Below are 12,130 nucleotides of genomic sequence, written 5' to 3'. Positions count from 1 at the left end.
GAAGTTCTGGATGCCTAATTCTTAATCAACTTGATTTTTTTCAAATATCTGGCTGCTACCCACATTGGCACTTTTCTAGCAGAAGTTCTGTTACATTCATTAGGGATAGTCACTTATGGTGAGTGGCTGCTATTAAGAAAAATGTCTCTGATTGGGTTTAGTGACTTCCGCTGCCCAGTTTAAAAGGCATTAAGAATGTCGTCTTAACTCCTGTATGAGAAACAGTTGAATTAGACTTTAATTTTGGACCTGGTTTTTCAAGAGACTGTGCATCATCTTATGTTTGAGCTTTGAAGTGGTCTTGTAATCGTACAATGGCTGTGATAAAGAGTTAGGACTGGTCACATTTACTAAAATAGATCCCTTAAACTGATAGAATTGAAGACCCTGTTTTGGTCTTGTCCCTCTTCTGAAGGTTGCATTTCGCAACCCACCACACCCTCCTTTGCGCACCTCCAGCTCTGACCTCTTGCATATTGTCGGTTCTTTGTGCCTTCAAAGTAGTCTCGAAGCTCTGAAGTGCTTTCCATTAATTTCCCTACCTTACTACCTCATTTCAAATGTGGCTCAGTGGATGGTGCTCTTGACTCTGAAGATGTGGCTGTAGGGATTTCAATATAAAATTTGCAATGCCTAAACAGTAATTGCTCAGTACTGCACTGCAGCTGAACATGTGATATTAATCCTCCCTCTAAACTCTTAGGTGCATGTAAAAGGTTCTCCAAACCACATTCTTTGGAGTACATGGGGAATTCTCCTCTGTCCTGGCCAATAGTTGTTTCCCATCCTACATCACTGAAATAGCTTGTCTGTTGCTATCAAATTGTCATTTGTTGGAGCATAGAATTTGGCTGCTGTTTTTGGCAAAAAAAAATTACTTTGTTGAAGTGCTAGGTGTCTTTACATTTCTCAAGACTAGATTAAGTGAAGATTTTTGGCAATCAAATGGGCATCCTTTTCCTTGCCTTTGTCAATTTTAGTCTTGATGTGCATTCTTAGGAAGCACCTTGGTGAGATTTCTATTAGAAAAGCATGTTGCTGTTTGATTTGGACCCTAGGTATTTTCATAGTGTTGGCAGGAAAGATGAACTGACCATCTCTACCTTAATATCTGTCTTGCAAAATAGCATATTCACCAGTGCAGAACTCTGGTCAGTACTGCACTGGAGCATCAGCTGAGCAACTTCACTCTAAGTGTAATTACGTTGTCATTCTGTTTGAAAATTCTAAGCACTTGTGAGTAAGGCATGGCTCTCATGTGCTTGGTTACTTATTCTAACTACTTGTGTGACTTGATGTCAGATTGAGATTTCCAAGATCTCAAAAAAATGAGGTACTGCATTAAAGGTGGTCACTTCCACATAAGTGAGTAAATTAGTGCTTACTACATATGAAAAGTAACATTACGCCAGTCCTACTGGACCACATGGCTGCGCTCTCATTGGGGAGAGAGAGACTTGTGGTGGTTTAACCTGAGGGTCACCATGCCTCAGATAAGAGGAGAGGTTGAACAGCAGAGTCCTTCATAGTAACCTCAGCTGGTGTGGGAATTGAACCCATGCTGGTGTCTCTGATGCAAATCTGCCGTCCAGGCAATTGTGGTAACTGACCCCAACCAATGCGCACACAATTGAAGATAAGAAATAGAACTCACTACTACATGGAATAGTTGAAAGAAATAGTCCAAATGTAAGAGAAACTAATGAAGGGAAAGTCACTAGATGGGTATATTGATGTTCTGAAAATCATGAAAATTGTTTTTTTTTTTAGGAGGAATATCCCATGAAACACTACCGAACACTACATTATGAAGTTTAATCAATTTAATCTATCATTTTCATGAGTTTTGTTATTCCAACAGAGCCTCCGTGAAAGTTGAGAAGTCTGCATCACCACCAGTGGATGAGTCTCCCCCGAGCAGTCCCGTGACAAAGGACGACAATCATGTAGCTTCAACTTCTCCCACACCACATATTCCTTCTATACCAAAGTCACCGTCCCAGGTAATGTAGTTCATCATTTGTCTTTTTGGTAGCAAGCTGCCCTTTGACCTACATTCTTCAATCAAATAATGTTATTTATCCTTTGTGCATTTACATTCTCATCTCATTTTATGAGGACATTCTCCCATGGATCTGTGTACTTGTGTGGTCATCACCCCCACCCCCCTCCGATCTTTTTTCTCTAATTCAGGTTTCAGTGGATTGCACAGTCTCCCTCAGTAGCTTGGGGATTTCTAATGTAGTGCTATTCATGCTTTTGTGTTATCTGTGGGAGATCTGTCCCCCGGTAACAAGGATAGGAAGTAAACTCAGGATATATATTAGTGTTTGCGAATAGTTCTCGAATACTGCAGCTTGGAATGGTTTGCCATAACCATGTGAAAGCCCACCTGACCATGGTATACTTTATGGAGCATATGGTTTAAACTGGTCAGTGCACATCCAATTGCTGTTTCCTCCATTCTTTAGTTGTTTGCTGATTGTACACTAAGTAAAAACAGTTACCAGGTTTTCTGTTGTGAATATGCTGTCAATTTATTCTAAGCCACCTGTTGGGAATTGTGTTCTCCTGATGAGACTGTTTAAAATTGAGAAGCTGACTGAAATGTTCTTCGATTTTATTCCATTTTATCTGTGCATAGCATGATAAACTAATGCTCCACTGAATGATGCAAGTAGACTCTCAAATCAGCCTACCCAAAAAACTGATGGTGTTACAGCAACTTCAATTAAAATTTTAAGGCAACTTAGCTGGACAATTTAGCAAGGTGCTGCACAGGCATGGTGTGGTTCAAGAGTAGTCAACAGACTTTGCTATTTCAAGTGCCACTCCGTCCCACATTCAGTGGCCTGCACCACCTGACTCTCAAATCTGAAATCTGGCATGCTCTCTCCTAAGTGACTGAATAGTAGGTCCCAGTAGCTAAAGTGGTCTATAATTTGGTGGAATATCACAAATGTGAATAACAACCCTATGATGTTGTCAGAACTTTGTTTAAAGTAGTCAGTGTAGTGGTGAATGACATCTCCAATGTTGAAATGCGAACTTACTGAAGTTGGGATTTTGGGAATGATGGATCAGAAGCATTTGCTGGTGAAGATGAGCTTCCATCTTGTAAATTGCAAATGAGCACCAGTTACACTGGGTGAGGCTCTGGTCATTTTAAATGGGTTTTGAGTCTAAGCTGGCTGCAGTTTTGCACCCTCATATTAGAAGTATAACTAACTGATTAGGTTTTCTTTTCATTCATGGGATGAGAGCATCACTGTCTAGGCCAGCATTTATTGTCCATCTCTAATTACCCAGAGGGCAATTCAGAGTCAACCACATTGCTGTGGGTCTGGAGTCACATGTCGGCCAGACCAGGTAAGGATGGCAATTTCTGTCCATAAAGGATATTAGAGAACCACATGGGTTTTTTCTGATAAACAGTGATGGATTCATGGCCAATATTAGACTTTTAATTCCAGATTTTTTTATTGAATTCAAATTCCCCATCTGCCGTGGAAAAATTTGAACCCGGGTCCCCAGAAAATTACCTGGGTCTCTAGATTAATAGTCCATTATCTCTAGATGACAAACCCAATGCTATTGGTGTTTGATTTCATAGTAGTACTGCATAGATGAATTTGCTCTCTTCAGTTAAGAATGGCTAGTATTCATTTGACCAAATGAATCAAGTTGTATGTATTTCTCTCCCCTACTCCACGAGTGCAGAAAAAGGCACTGGCGTTGGAAGCAGTCCAGAGAAACTTCACTGTTGAATCTGGGCTTCCAGAAACTGTTCGAGACAGAGTAGGTTGAGTCTGTATTTGGGAATCTTGTTGAAACACTTTAGGGGTCTTTGATGGGGTAGGTATGGAAAGATTGTTTCCCTTTTTGGGTCAGAGGACATAATCTGAGTAAGAGGTTGCCAAATTGGGACAAAGGTGAAATGATGCTTTTTCCTTTGGGTAGTGAATCTGTGGAACTCTTTTGCCACAGAGGACTGTCAAGCTTGGATCATATTTAAGGCTGAGAGAGGCAAATCCCAAAGGGAATGAAGAATTAAAGGTAGAAGACAGTAAAGTGGAGTTAAAGATAATCAGATATGCTGTCATCAAATGGTGGAGCAGACTCGATAGAATGAAATTTGTTTGCTCCTATATCTTATGATCTCATACACCATCGTATTGTCTAGCCATTCATTTTAATCATTTGATGTTCAGAACTGCTTCATGGCCTTCCTCGAAGGTTTGTCCCCTCTTATTCTAGACATCCCAGCTACTTGTACCTCCAGATGGTATGGACAATACAGAATCCAAATGCCCATAATTACACCTTCACTACAGTAGTGGAAAGCTTATTCCTGGAGTTGAAAATCTGCCCTCAGTTTCCTCAACGTTCAGTCACAGTACTGGCCTTTACAGACCTGTGTTGTTTTCTCTGATGTGAGATCCTTTTGTTGTTTGGAGTTATCGAATGAGGTCAGACCAGCCTTGAGCTTTCAGCCACAGGCAATAAGTTGATCTGTACAAGTATAATACAATACCGGCCTGTCTCAGGAAAAGGGGATTAGTGAGATTGATGTGTGTATGTATTGGATTAACTCCATTCTGAAAATTAAGTATGCTCCTGCCCCTCCTGTAGTGACTAATCAGTTTATGCATCATATACCTCCCACTGTGACTAGGTGTAATGGGAGTTGGAGTCTTGTTTCTTCCTGCCCCAAGTGATTGCCACTTCTGCCTATTAAAACAATTAGACCTTATTTTAATATTTACTGCTAACTAGTGAAATACTGTGTAAATGTGCCATTTTAAAAACAAATGGACTTGATTTTCATGTTTTTATGACCTACCTATAAAAGCGTTTCACATGCTTAAACTTGGACAGTTTACAAGATCTGAAAGAACAAACTGTGAACGGTGACTGATGTTTGAAAGGAGATTACTGATTCTTAAGTGCCTTGTTGGTTTGATAACTAGTCATACCTCACTTGTGTGAATTGGCCATTGCGTAAAATTATATTTCCCATAAATTCCTGCTCCTACACTGTTGCCTAATACTGTATGACTATGGGACCTATTTCAGTAATATACATAGCCCAATCTGGCTCCAGTTACTGAATCTAAGGCCAGCTGTTTGGGGTTCCCTCTTACTTAAAAAGTGTTAATGCCATATGATCAATTTTAGTCTCCATCCATTCACTGCCTAGAACTTAACCTTGGACAATGGGTGTATTATCATATCAGAAGTGAACAATATTCAAATTCAAATTTTGACTGACTAAATATTCTTTGAAATGTTGCTACTGTGCAGAAGATTCTGAAGTGCGTGCGCTTTCTGTTGTCCCTTGTTTCATCTGAGGCTTCAGTAAGACTGCTTCCTTTTGCAGTTACATTTTATCAGCAGTGCAAAACGATCTCTGTTTAGATCAAAGTGCACTTAAATAGTACACAGGTACAGGTATAGGCCAGTTGTGCCTGCACCATCATTCGATATGATCATGGCTGATTTATCCAACTCAGTCCCTTGTTCCTGAGTGAAGACATTTCTTCTCATCAATCCTAAATGGCCTACCACGTTTTCCTTAGACTGTGACCCTGGGCTTTGGACTCCACCACCATTAGGAATCTTGCATATAATTCTGTTAAAATTTTAATGGGTTTCTCAGACACCTCTCATGCACACCCACTATTTGTTGTCTGTTCTTCTTCAGTAAAACTTGCATGTGACACATACTAGTCCAACATGCTTTCTGAACCTCAACAGTGCTCCAGTATAACCAGTACATTCATTTCCAAGTCCTACTGTACTGGGTTTTCCCTTTGGATAAGTACAGTTCCTGACGTTCATGAATACTGACACCAGTGTACCAGAAGCTAGGATCCATTTCTGCCAATCTGAGCTATTCCTTCATTTCACCAATTGTGTCCTCAACCAATTGGCACGTGGCTTAGGTAGTAATTCAAAGATGATTATACCTGAGGTTCTGTTCTACAATTTAGTGATTAGCTCTGTTTAAGCAGAATTTAGATTAGATTAGATTACTTAGATTAGATTACTCAGTGTGGAAACAGGCCCTTCGGGCCAACAAGTCCACACCGACCCGCCACCCACCCAGACCCATTCCCCTACATTTACCCCTTCACCTAACACTACAGGCAATTTAGCATGGCCAATTCACCTAACCACATTTTTGGACTGTGGGAGGAAACCGGAGCACCCGGAGGAAACCCACGCAGACACTGGGAGAATGTGCAAACTCCACACGGTCAGTCGCCTGAGGCGGGAATTGAACCCGGGTCTCTGGCGCTGTGAGGCAGCAGTGCTAACCACTGTGCCACCGTGCCGCCCACGGAAACCGGCCCTTCGGCCCAACAAGTCCACACCGACCCGCCACCCATCCAGACCCCAAGTTCTTTCCAAGTTATACCAATGTTATTGATAGCCGCATGGACTGTGCCAACTGGATCACCACTTTCCCTGATGAAGGGCTTATGCCTGAAACTTTGATTCTGTTGCTCCTCAGATGCTACCTGACCCATGCTTTTCCAGCACTACACTCTTGACTCCGATCTCCAGCATCTGCAGTCCTTATTTTCTCCTGGATCATCACCTTCCCAATAAGAATAGAGTGTGGGGTGCTAGAAAAGCACAGGTCGGGCAGTCTCATTCCTGATGAATAGCTTATGCTCAAATTTTCCTGCTCCTCGGATGCTGCCTGACCTGTGGTTTTCCAGTACCATACACTCTACTCTGATCTCCAGCATCTGCAGTCCTGACTTTTTCCCACATTCCCAATAAGTTCCAGTCAAGCCCTGATGAGATGACCTGAATCCTACCACTGAGAAGACCACAAAACCTTGTGCCATGCTTGTGACTGTACAGAAGTGCCTCTACATTTCCTTATCTAGTCCTCTACCCTCTGTAGCTATGATATGATGCATATTTCTCCATTGTCTCTATGCTAAGTGATCCATATTACTGAATTATGTTTAACTAGTTTTGTAAAATTCATCGTTCTTTACCATAACTTTACTGTTGATTAAATACTGATAACATTTAGAAATGAATTATATGTCAGGACTTGGTCAATCAACCTCGCAGACTTCTACCATGTCCCTTTTTTGTTTCTTGTATTGTGTTTGAAACTCTGCATGAGCTGGCTCCTAACAGAAGTGGTGTGCAGCAAAAAGATTGGAAGCACAACTGTGTAGCACCTTCACCCAGTTTTTCAAACTTCCACACTTAGCAAATTCCCAACCGTCCACTCTGCTGCCTGTACACTCCAGTCCCTGTGTTTATTACTGCTTGTGTCTTTGATCTGCTATTATACAAGAGCTGGCTTTAACTAGCTCTCTAACTACACTACAATGGGTTTCAGTGGAGAGCTTCCTTGTCTAAAGCCTAAAGAAACTTAAGATTTTAATTTTAACTCAAACAACAAATCATATTAGCACTACTTTTAAAGCATGATTATGCCTTAAAGTTCCCAAACTTATTAAACTCCCAAACCTTCCATTCTGTCAGCTGCACTCGTGTACAGGGTGATAGGGTTAGAAAAGTCACCTATGTAGAATGAACACCACAGTCCTTCAGGCCAAATAGGCTATTTTTCTGCTGTATAATGTATGTAGCTCTGAATTTGTAAGCCCAGCTTAAACCTCAATGTTGCTTTCAGTCTGTTTAGGTTGAAAAGAGCTCACCGAAAATGCAGTCGTTGCAGTAAAACCACATTAATTTGAATGATCAGAGGGCTGACTGTAGTGGAGTATTGTTTTTTGCTTGGTTTGTCACCAATTACTTTCTGAAGTCTCTTCAATTGTAACTGGGAACTTTCTTTTCCTTCCACTCTATCTTTTTTCAATGCACACTAGAGCTTGAGCGCCAGTGTTTGTGTTTCCGGAACTTGTGGGTTCACGGTCTGACTGAGCTCTGACCCGGTGTTCTTATTTTGCACTGTAGTTGATGATTGGAGGGCTGATGAAGCTGGTTTGTTCTTTTTAACCTTTTCAGGGGAAGTTTACAATGATTTAAATTTTTAATGTAAAATAAAATTATCTTCAATAGCAAGAGAGCCAGTGACCAGATGGCCAATTATTAGGTGACCAGCAAAAGAGGTAGAGGCCACGTAATGAAATATCAATTGAGGCTCAGTTAACAATTGTGTCATTTATGAAGGCTGTCTAAGCCTTTGGTACATTCGCACAAATTGATGTATAGGACTGTTTATTCTGCAGGTTGGGAGGCAACATGTCGTCTTAAAATTCAGGTTTGGATGCATTGTAAGAGACTTCTGCGCCTTATCCAATGCTTTTACCATCTATTTGAAAGGCTGAACTGCATGAAAGTTAATGTAAACTAACATGTTCAGATCAGGGATGCTGAGGGGAATTTAAATCAATTATAGTCAATCTAAAGGGACCTTGATGGTGGTTAAGAAGAACCTATTTCCATAATCAGACAGGTCAATAACCAGGGAGAGAGATTTTGAGCATTCAGACAGAGGGTTGGGGTGTTGAAGAAAGAGGGTTCCACCTTGGACAGTAGGCACTTGCTGGCTAAGAGTGAGGTAGAGGCAGAAACTCTCATTGCATTTAGAAAGCACTTTGATGCCACATGTGGATGGTTCGGAAGGCATGTCAGATTGGATAATGTTTTACTGAGTAATGGGCACCTGCTAGGTTGAAGATCTCCTCCTCTTATGTTTATCTAAATGGAACTAAATAAATGTGAAAAACAGCAAGATTTTATAAATCTGCCAGCTTGATGCATATGTTCTTTCCTATCTTTCTAGGCCCACCTTACTCTGCTGTTCCTACTCCTCAATTCACTTGGTCTTTAGAGTGATGTTTGTTGCAGAGTTTACCATTGTCCTATGTTGATCCTTTTTATCCTGCTTTGTTGCCATTGATGTATTTTTGTGCATATGCAGCAAAGGAAAGGTCCTCCAGTACCCCCGCCACCAAAGGTTACACCATCCAAGGACATCAAGCAAGAAAATATCCTCAATCTGTTTGACGACAGTTTCATCCCTGAGATAAGTGTGACAACACCTTCACAGGTTAGCTATTGTCCCCTCACCCACCCATCACCATGGACTTGTGATCTCCACCACCATCATCTTAACACTCCCCCTCCATCTTCACCACTTGACTAATTTTCATCGATCCATTGTGCATGAAGCATGCTTTGTTTCTATTGTTGGCTTCTCATGTCTGGTGCAACCCTTCAGTTCTCTACCACTTGTCTTGTTTTCCATACAGCTAGATTGGGGCTGTCACCTTTTTACCAATTTCTAACCAAAATGTGAGTTTTGTTTTGACATGTAAATCTCAACGGATCTGTGTGAAAAAATAATTTTTTGGGGGTGGGGGGAAGAAACCCGATTTTTGAATGTTTGACTTTAAATTGTAGTTGCTTGTGATGGCAGCCCAAGTCTAGTACAATCTCTTGCCGGTGCATGCATACGTGGGATTCCCATGGACTGTAAAATCGAACTACTATTTGTTCCTCAGTGCGTGTTGTTGTATATTCAGAGGAAACTGGTGGTCGTCTGCATGCTCCAATCTGAGCAATGGACTTCTGATAAGCAGCTTTTGTTTTCACCCTAATCGCTTACATGGTATCAATATTTAAAGCTTTTCAACAATAATGGCTGTCCATCCAGAATGGAAGTTATGGTTTTTATAAAGTAAAAGTTTTAACTTACTGAGTTGAGGTATCAAATGGGTTTTGCATTTCTGTTTGCTCAAATTTCAATCAATTGTTTGAATGTTTTATAAAGAATTATTTACTTTTCAACCTGTTGACGAGTTAAGCAATTTGAAAAAAATAGTGCTGCCCATTTTGACAATCTGTTAAGATCAACTCTTAAAATACCAGTGAATACGGTCTAATTAGTTTGGCTCCTAGACTATATGCTTCGTTACAAAAGAATCCATAGGCAAAGAGTTGGTTTAAATATAGGAAGAAGTTGTTTTCCAAGTTTATTTGATCTCTGGAATGGATCATTGAGGAGAGGTAGCTTTGTAGTCATTATAGAAGGGAGGAGGTACCTGGACAAGCGTAAGTATTGAATATGGAAAGAGTGGAACTTGTGATTTTATGTGGCGCTTGGATGAAAGCCACAGTGACCTGTGAAACTATCTTAGAGTATTTCCTGACCTAATAGCAGATTGTTTGCCACTCCCAGTAGATAATACTGGGAAGTGAATGAGTCAGGAATGTTGAGGCAACAGTAAAGTTGACAAAATAGAGCAGGCTGTTTCACCATTCAAACAGAGGAATGGGCTTAATTTATGAATGATTTGGACGTGAACATTGGAGGGTACAGTTAGAAAGTTTGCAGATGACACCAAAATTGGAGGTGTAGGAGACAGTGAAGAAGGTTACAGATATGTTAACAGGCCGAGGCGTGGCAGATGAAGTTTAATTTAGATAAATGAGGTTTGGTTAAGGCAAAGCAGGACAGGAATTGTACAGTTAATGGTAGAGCCCTAGGGATTGTTGCTGAGCAACGTGACCTAGGGGTGCAGGTTATCATTCCTTGAAAGTGGGGTTACAGGTAGACAGTGTGGTGAAGATGGCATTTGGCATGCTTGCCTTTAGTGGTTAGTGCATTGGGTAGAGGAGTTGGGATGTCATCTTGTAGCTGTACAAGACATTGGTGAGGTTGCTTTGAGAATACTGCATCTAAATCTGGTTGTCCTTTTGTCAGAAGGATGTTGTTAAACTTTGAAGGGTGCAGAAGAGATTTACAAGGATGTTACTGGGACGGGAGGGTTTGGGCTAAAGGGAGAGGCTGAATTGGCTGGGGCTATTTTCCCTGTAGCTTTGGGGACTGAGGGGTGACTTTACAGAAGTTTATAAAATCATGAGGCACAGATCGTGAATAGCCAAGGCTTGTTTCCCAGATGAGTGGAACCTAAAACTACAGGGCATCAGTTTAATGTGAGAGGGGAAAGAAATAAAAGGGACCTGAGGGGTAACTACTTCACGCAGTGTGTCGTGCATGTATGGAATGAGCTGCCAAAGGAAGTGGTGGAGACGGTACAACTACAATGCTTAAAAGGCATCTGGATAGGTATATGAACAGGTTAAGAGGAATATGGGCTAAATGTTGGCAAATGGGACTACGTCAGACTGGGATGTCTGGTCAACGTGGACGAGATGAACAGCAGCATCTGTTTCTGGGCTCTAGGATTGCCAGAGTTTTGGCCAGTCTAAGGGAATGGGAATACAATCGCTGTAGACTGATCGAAAGCTGAGATGTTTCCGACAAAGTCTTTCACCTTCACCTCTAACCCTTTTTTATATTTTGTAAATTTCATTTAAAATATAAAACTACTGCTTAGGAGCACCAATTGGGCCATTTGGCCATCTTAAGCCTGTTGGGTCATCTAGTAGGTTTGTAGCTGATCTGATTGTGGCCTTAGTTCAGTCAGACAAGTAAGTCAATCTATCTCTATCCAATCAATATTTAATTACCTTATCTCCACCCTGTATTGTGAAGAGAATTCCACACAGTTGTGGCCTTCAAATTTTCCTCATATCAATCGTAAATCAGTGACCATTTTTATATTTAAATTGTCCCCTTCGAACACGAGACATCCTTTCAGCATCTACCCCGTTAAATCCCCTCTGATTACTCAAGTAATTGGTCTCCTCAATGTTTTGTTAATGCAGACTAATATGTAACACTTTCCCAAAGGCTGTAATTTAGCGTATTGATCATCTGGTGGGTTTGTTATTTATGGTAGGGACTGTTAGATGTACTTTTTGATAGTCAGAGTTCCAGTTAAGCCTCTCCCTACATTTCAAACCCTGCCATCCCAGCAACATCCTTGTAAACCTTTTCTGAACCCTTTCAAATTTAACATATAGCGGGGAGACCAGAATTGAATGCAGTATTCCCAAAGTGGCCTAACCACTATCCTGTTTGGCCACAATGTGGCATCCCATTTCCTATACCCGATGTACTGACCAATAAAGGCAAGCATACCAAATACCACCTTCACTATGCTACCTGTGACAGCTCTTTGAAGGAACTATGCACCTGCACCCCTCAGTCCCTTTGTTCAGTAACACTCCCCTGGCCCCTACCTTTAATTGTATAAGTCCTGCCCTGACTCGTCGTACC

At 41.1% G+C, this 12,130-nt stretch overlaps 1 protein-coding gene across 6 annotated transcripts in view; it reads left to right on the top strand.

Moving 5' to 3' along the window:
• The window catches only part of bin1a (bridging integrator 1a), a 161,623-nt gene that overhangs the window by 128,399 nt on the left and 21,094 nt on the right, over nt 1–12,130 (top strand). For 4 of the 6 annotated variants that reach the window (XM_043694269.2, XM_043694270.2, XM_043694268.2 and 1 more), the window contains 2 exons: nt 1,862–2,003; nt 8,924–9,052. In XM_043694269.2, coding sequence (XP_043550204.2) covers nt 1,862–2,003; nt 8,924–9,052 — 271 coding nt within the window. The remainder of the gene's footprint in view (nt 1–1,861; nt 2,004–8,923; nt 9,053–12,130) is intronic. The other 2 variants (XM_043694271.2, XM_087989334.1) reach the window with 1 other exon arrangement.

This window comes from Chiloscyllium plagiosum, unplaced genomic scaffold (genome assembly GCF_037043375.1).
Source record: "Chiloscyllium plagiosum isolate Xiang-an unplaced genomic scaffold, Cpla_swu_hap1 HiC_scaffold_7, whole genome shotgun sequence".
Taxonomy (NCBI): Eukaryota; Metazoa; Chordata; class Chondrichthyes; order Orectolobiformes; family Hemiscylliidae; genus Chiloscyllium; species Chiloscyllium plagiosum.
The sequence above is the reverse complement of the archived record's forward strand: the minus strand, read 5'-3'. Positions and strand labels throughout refer to the sequence as shown.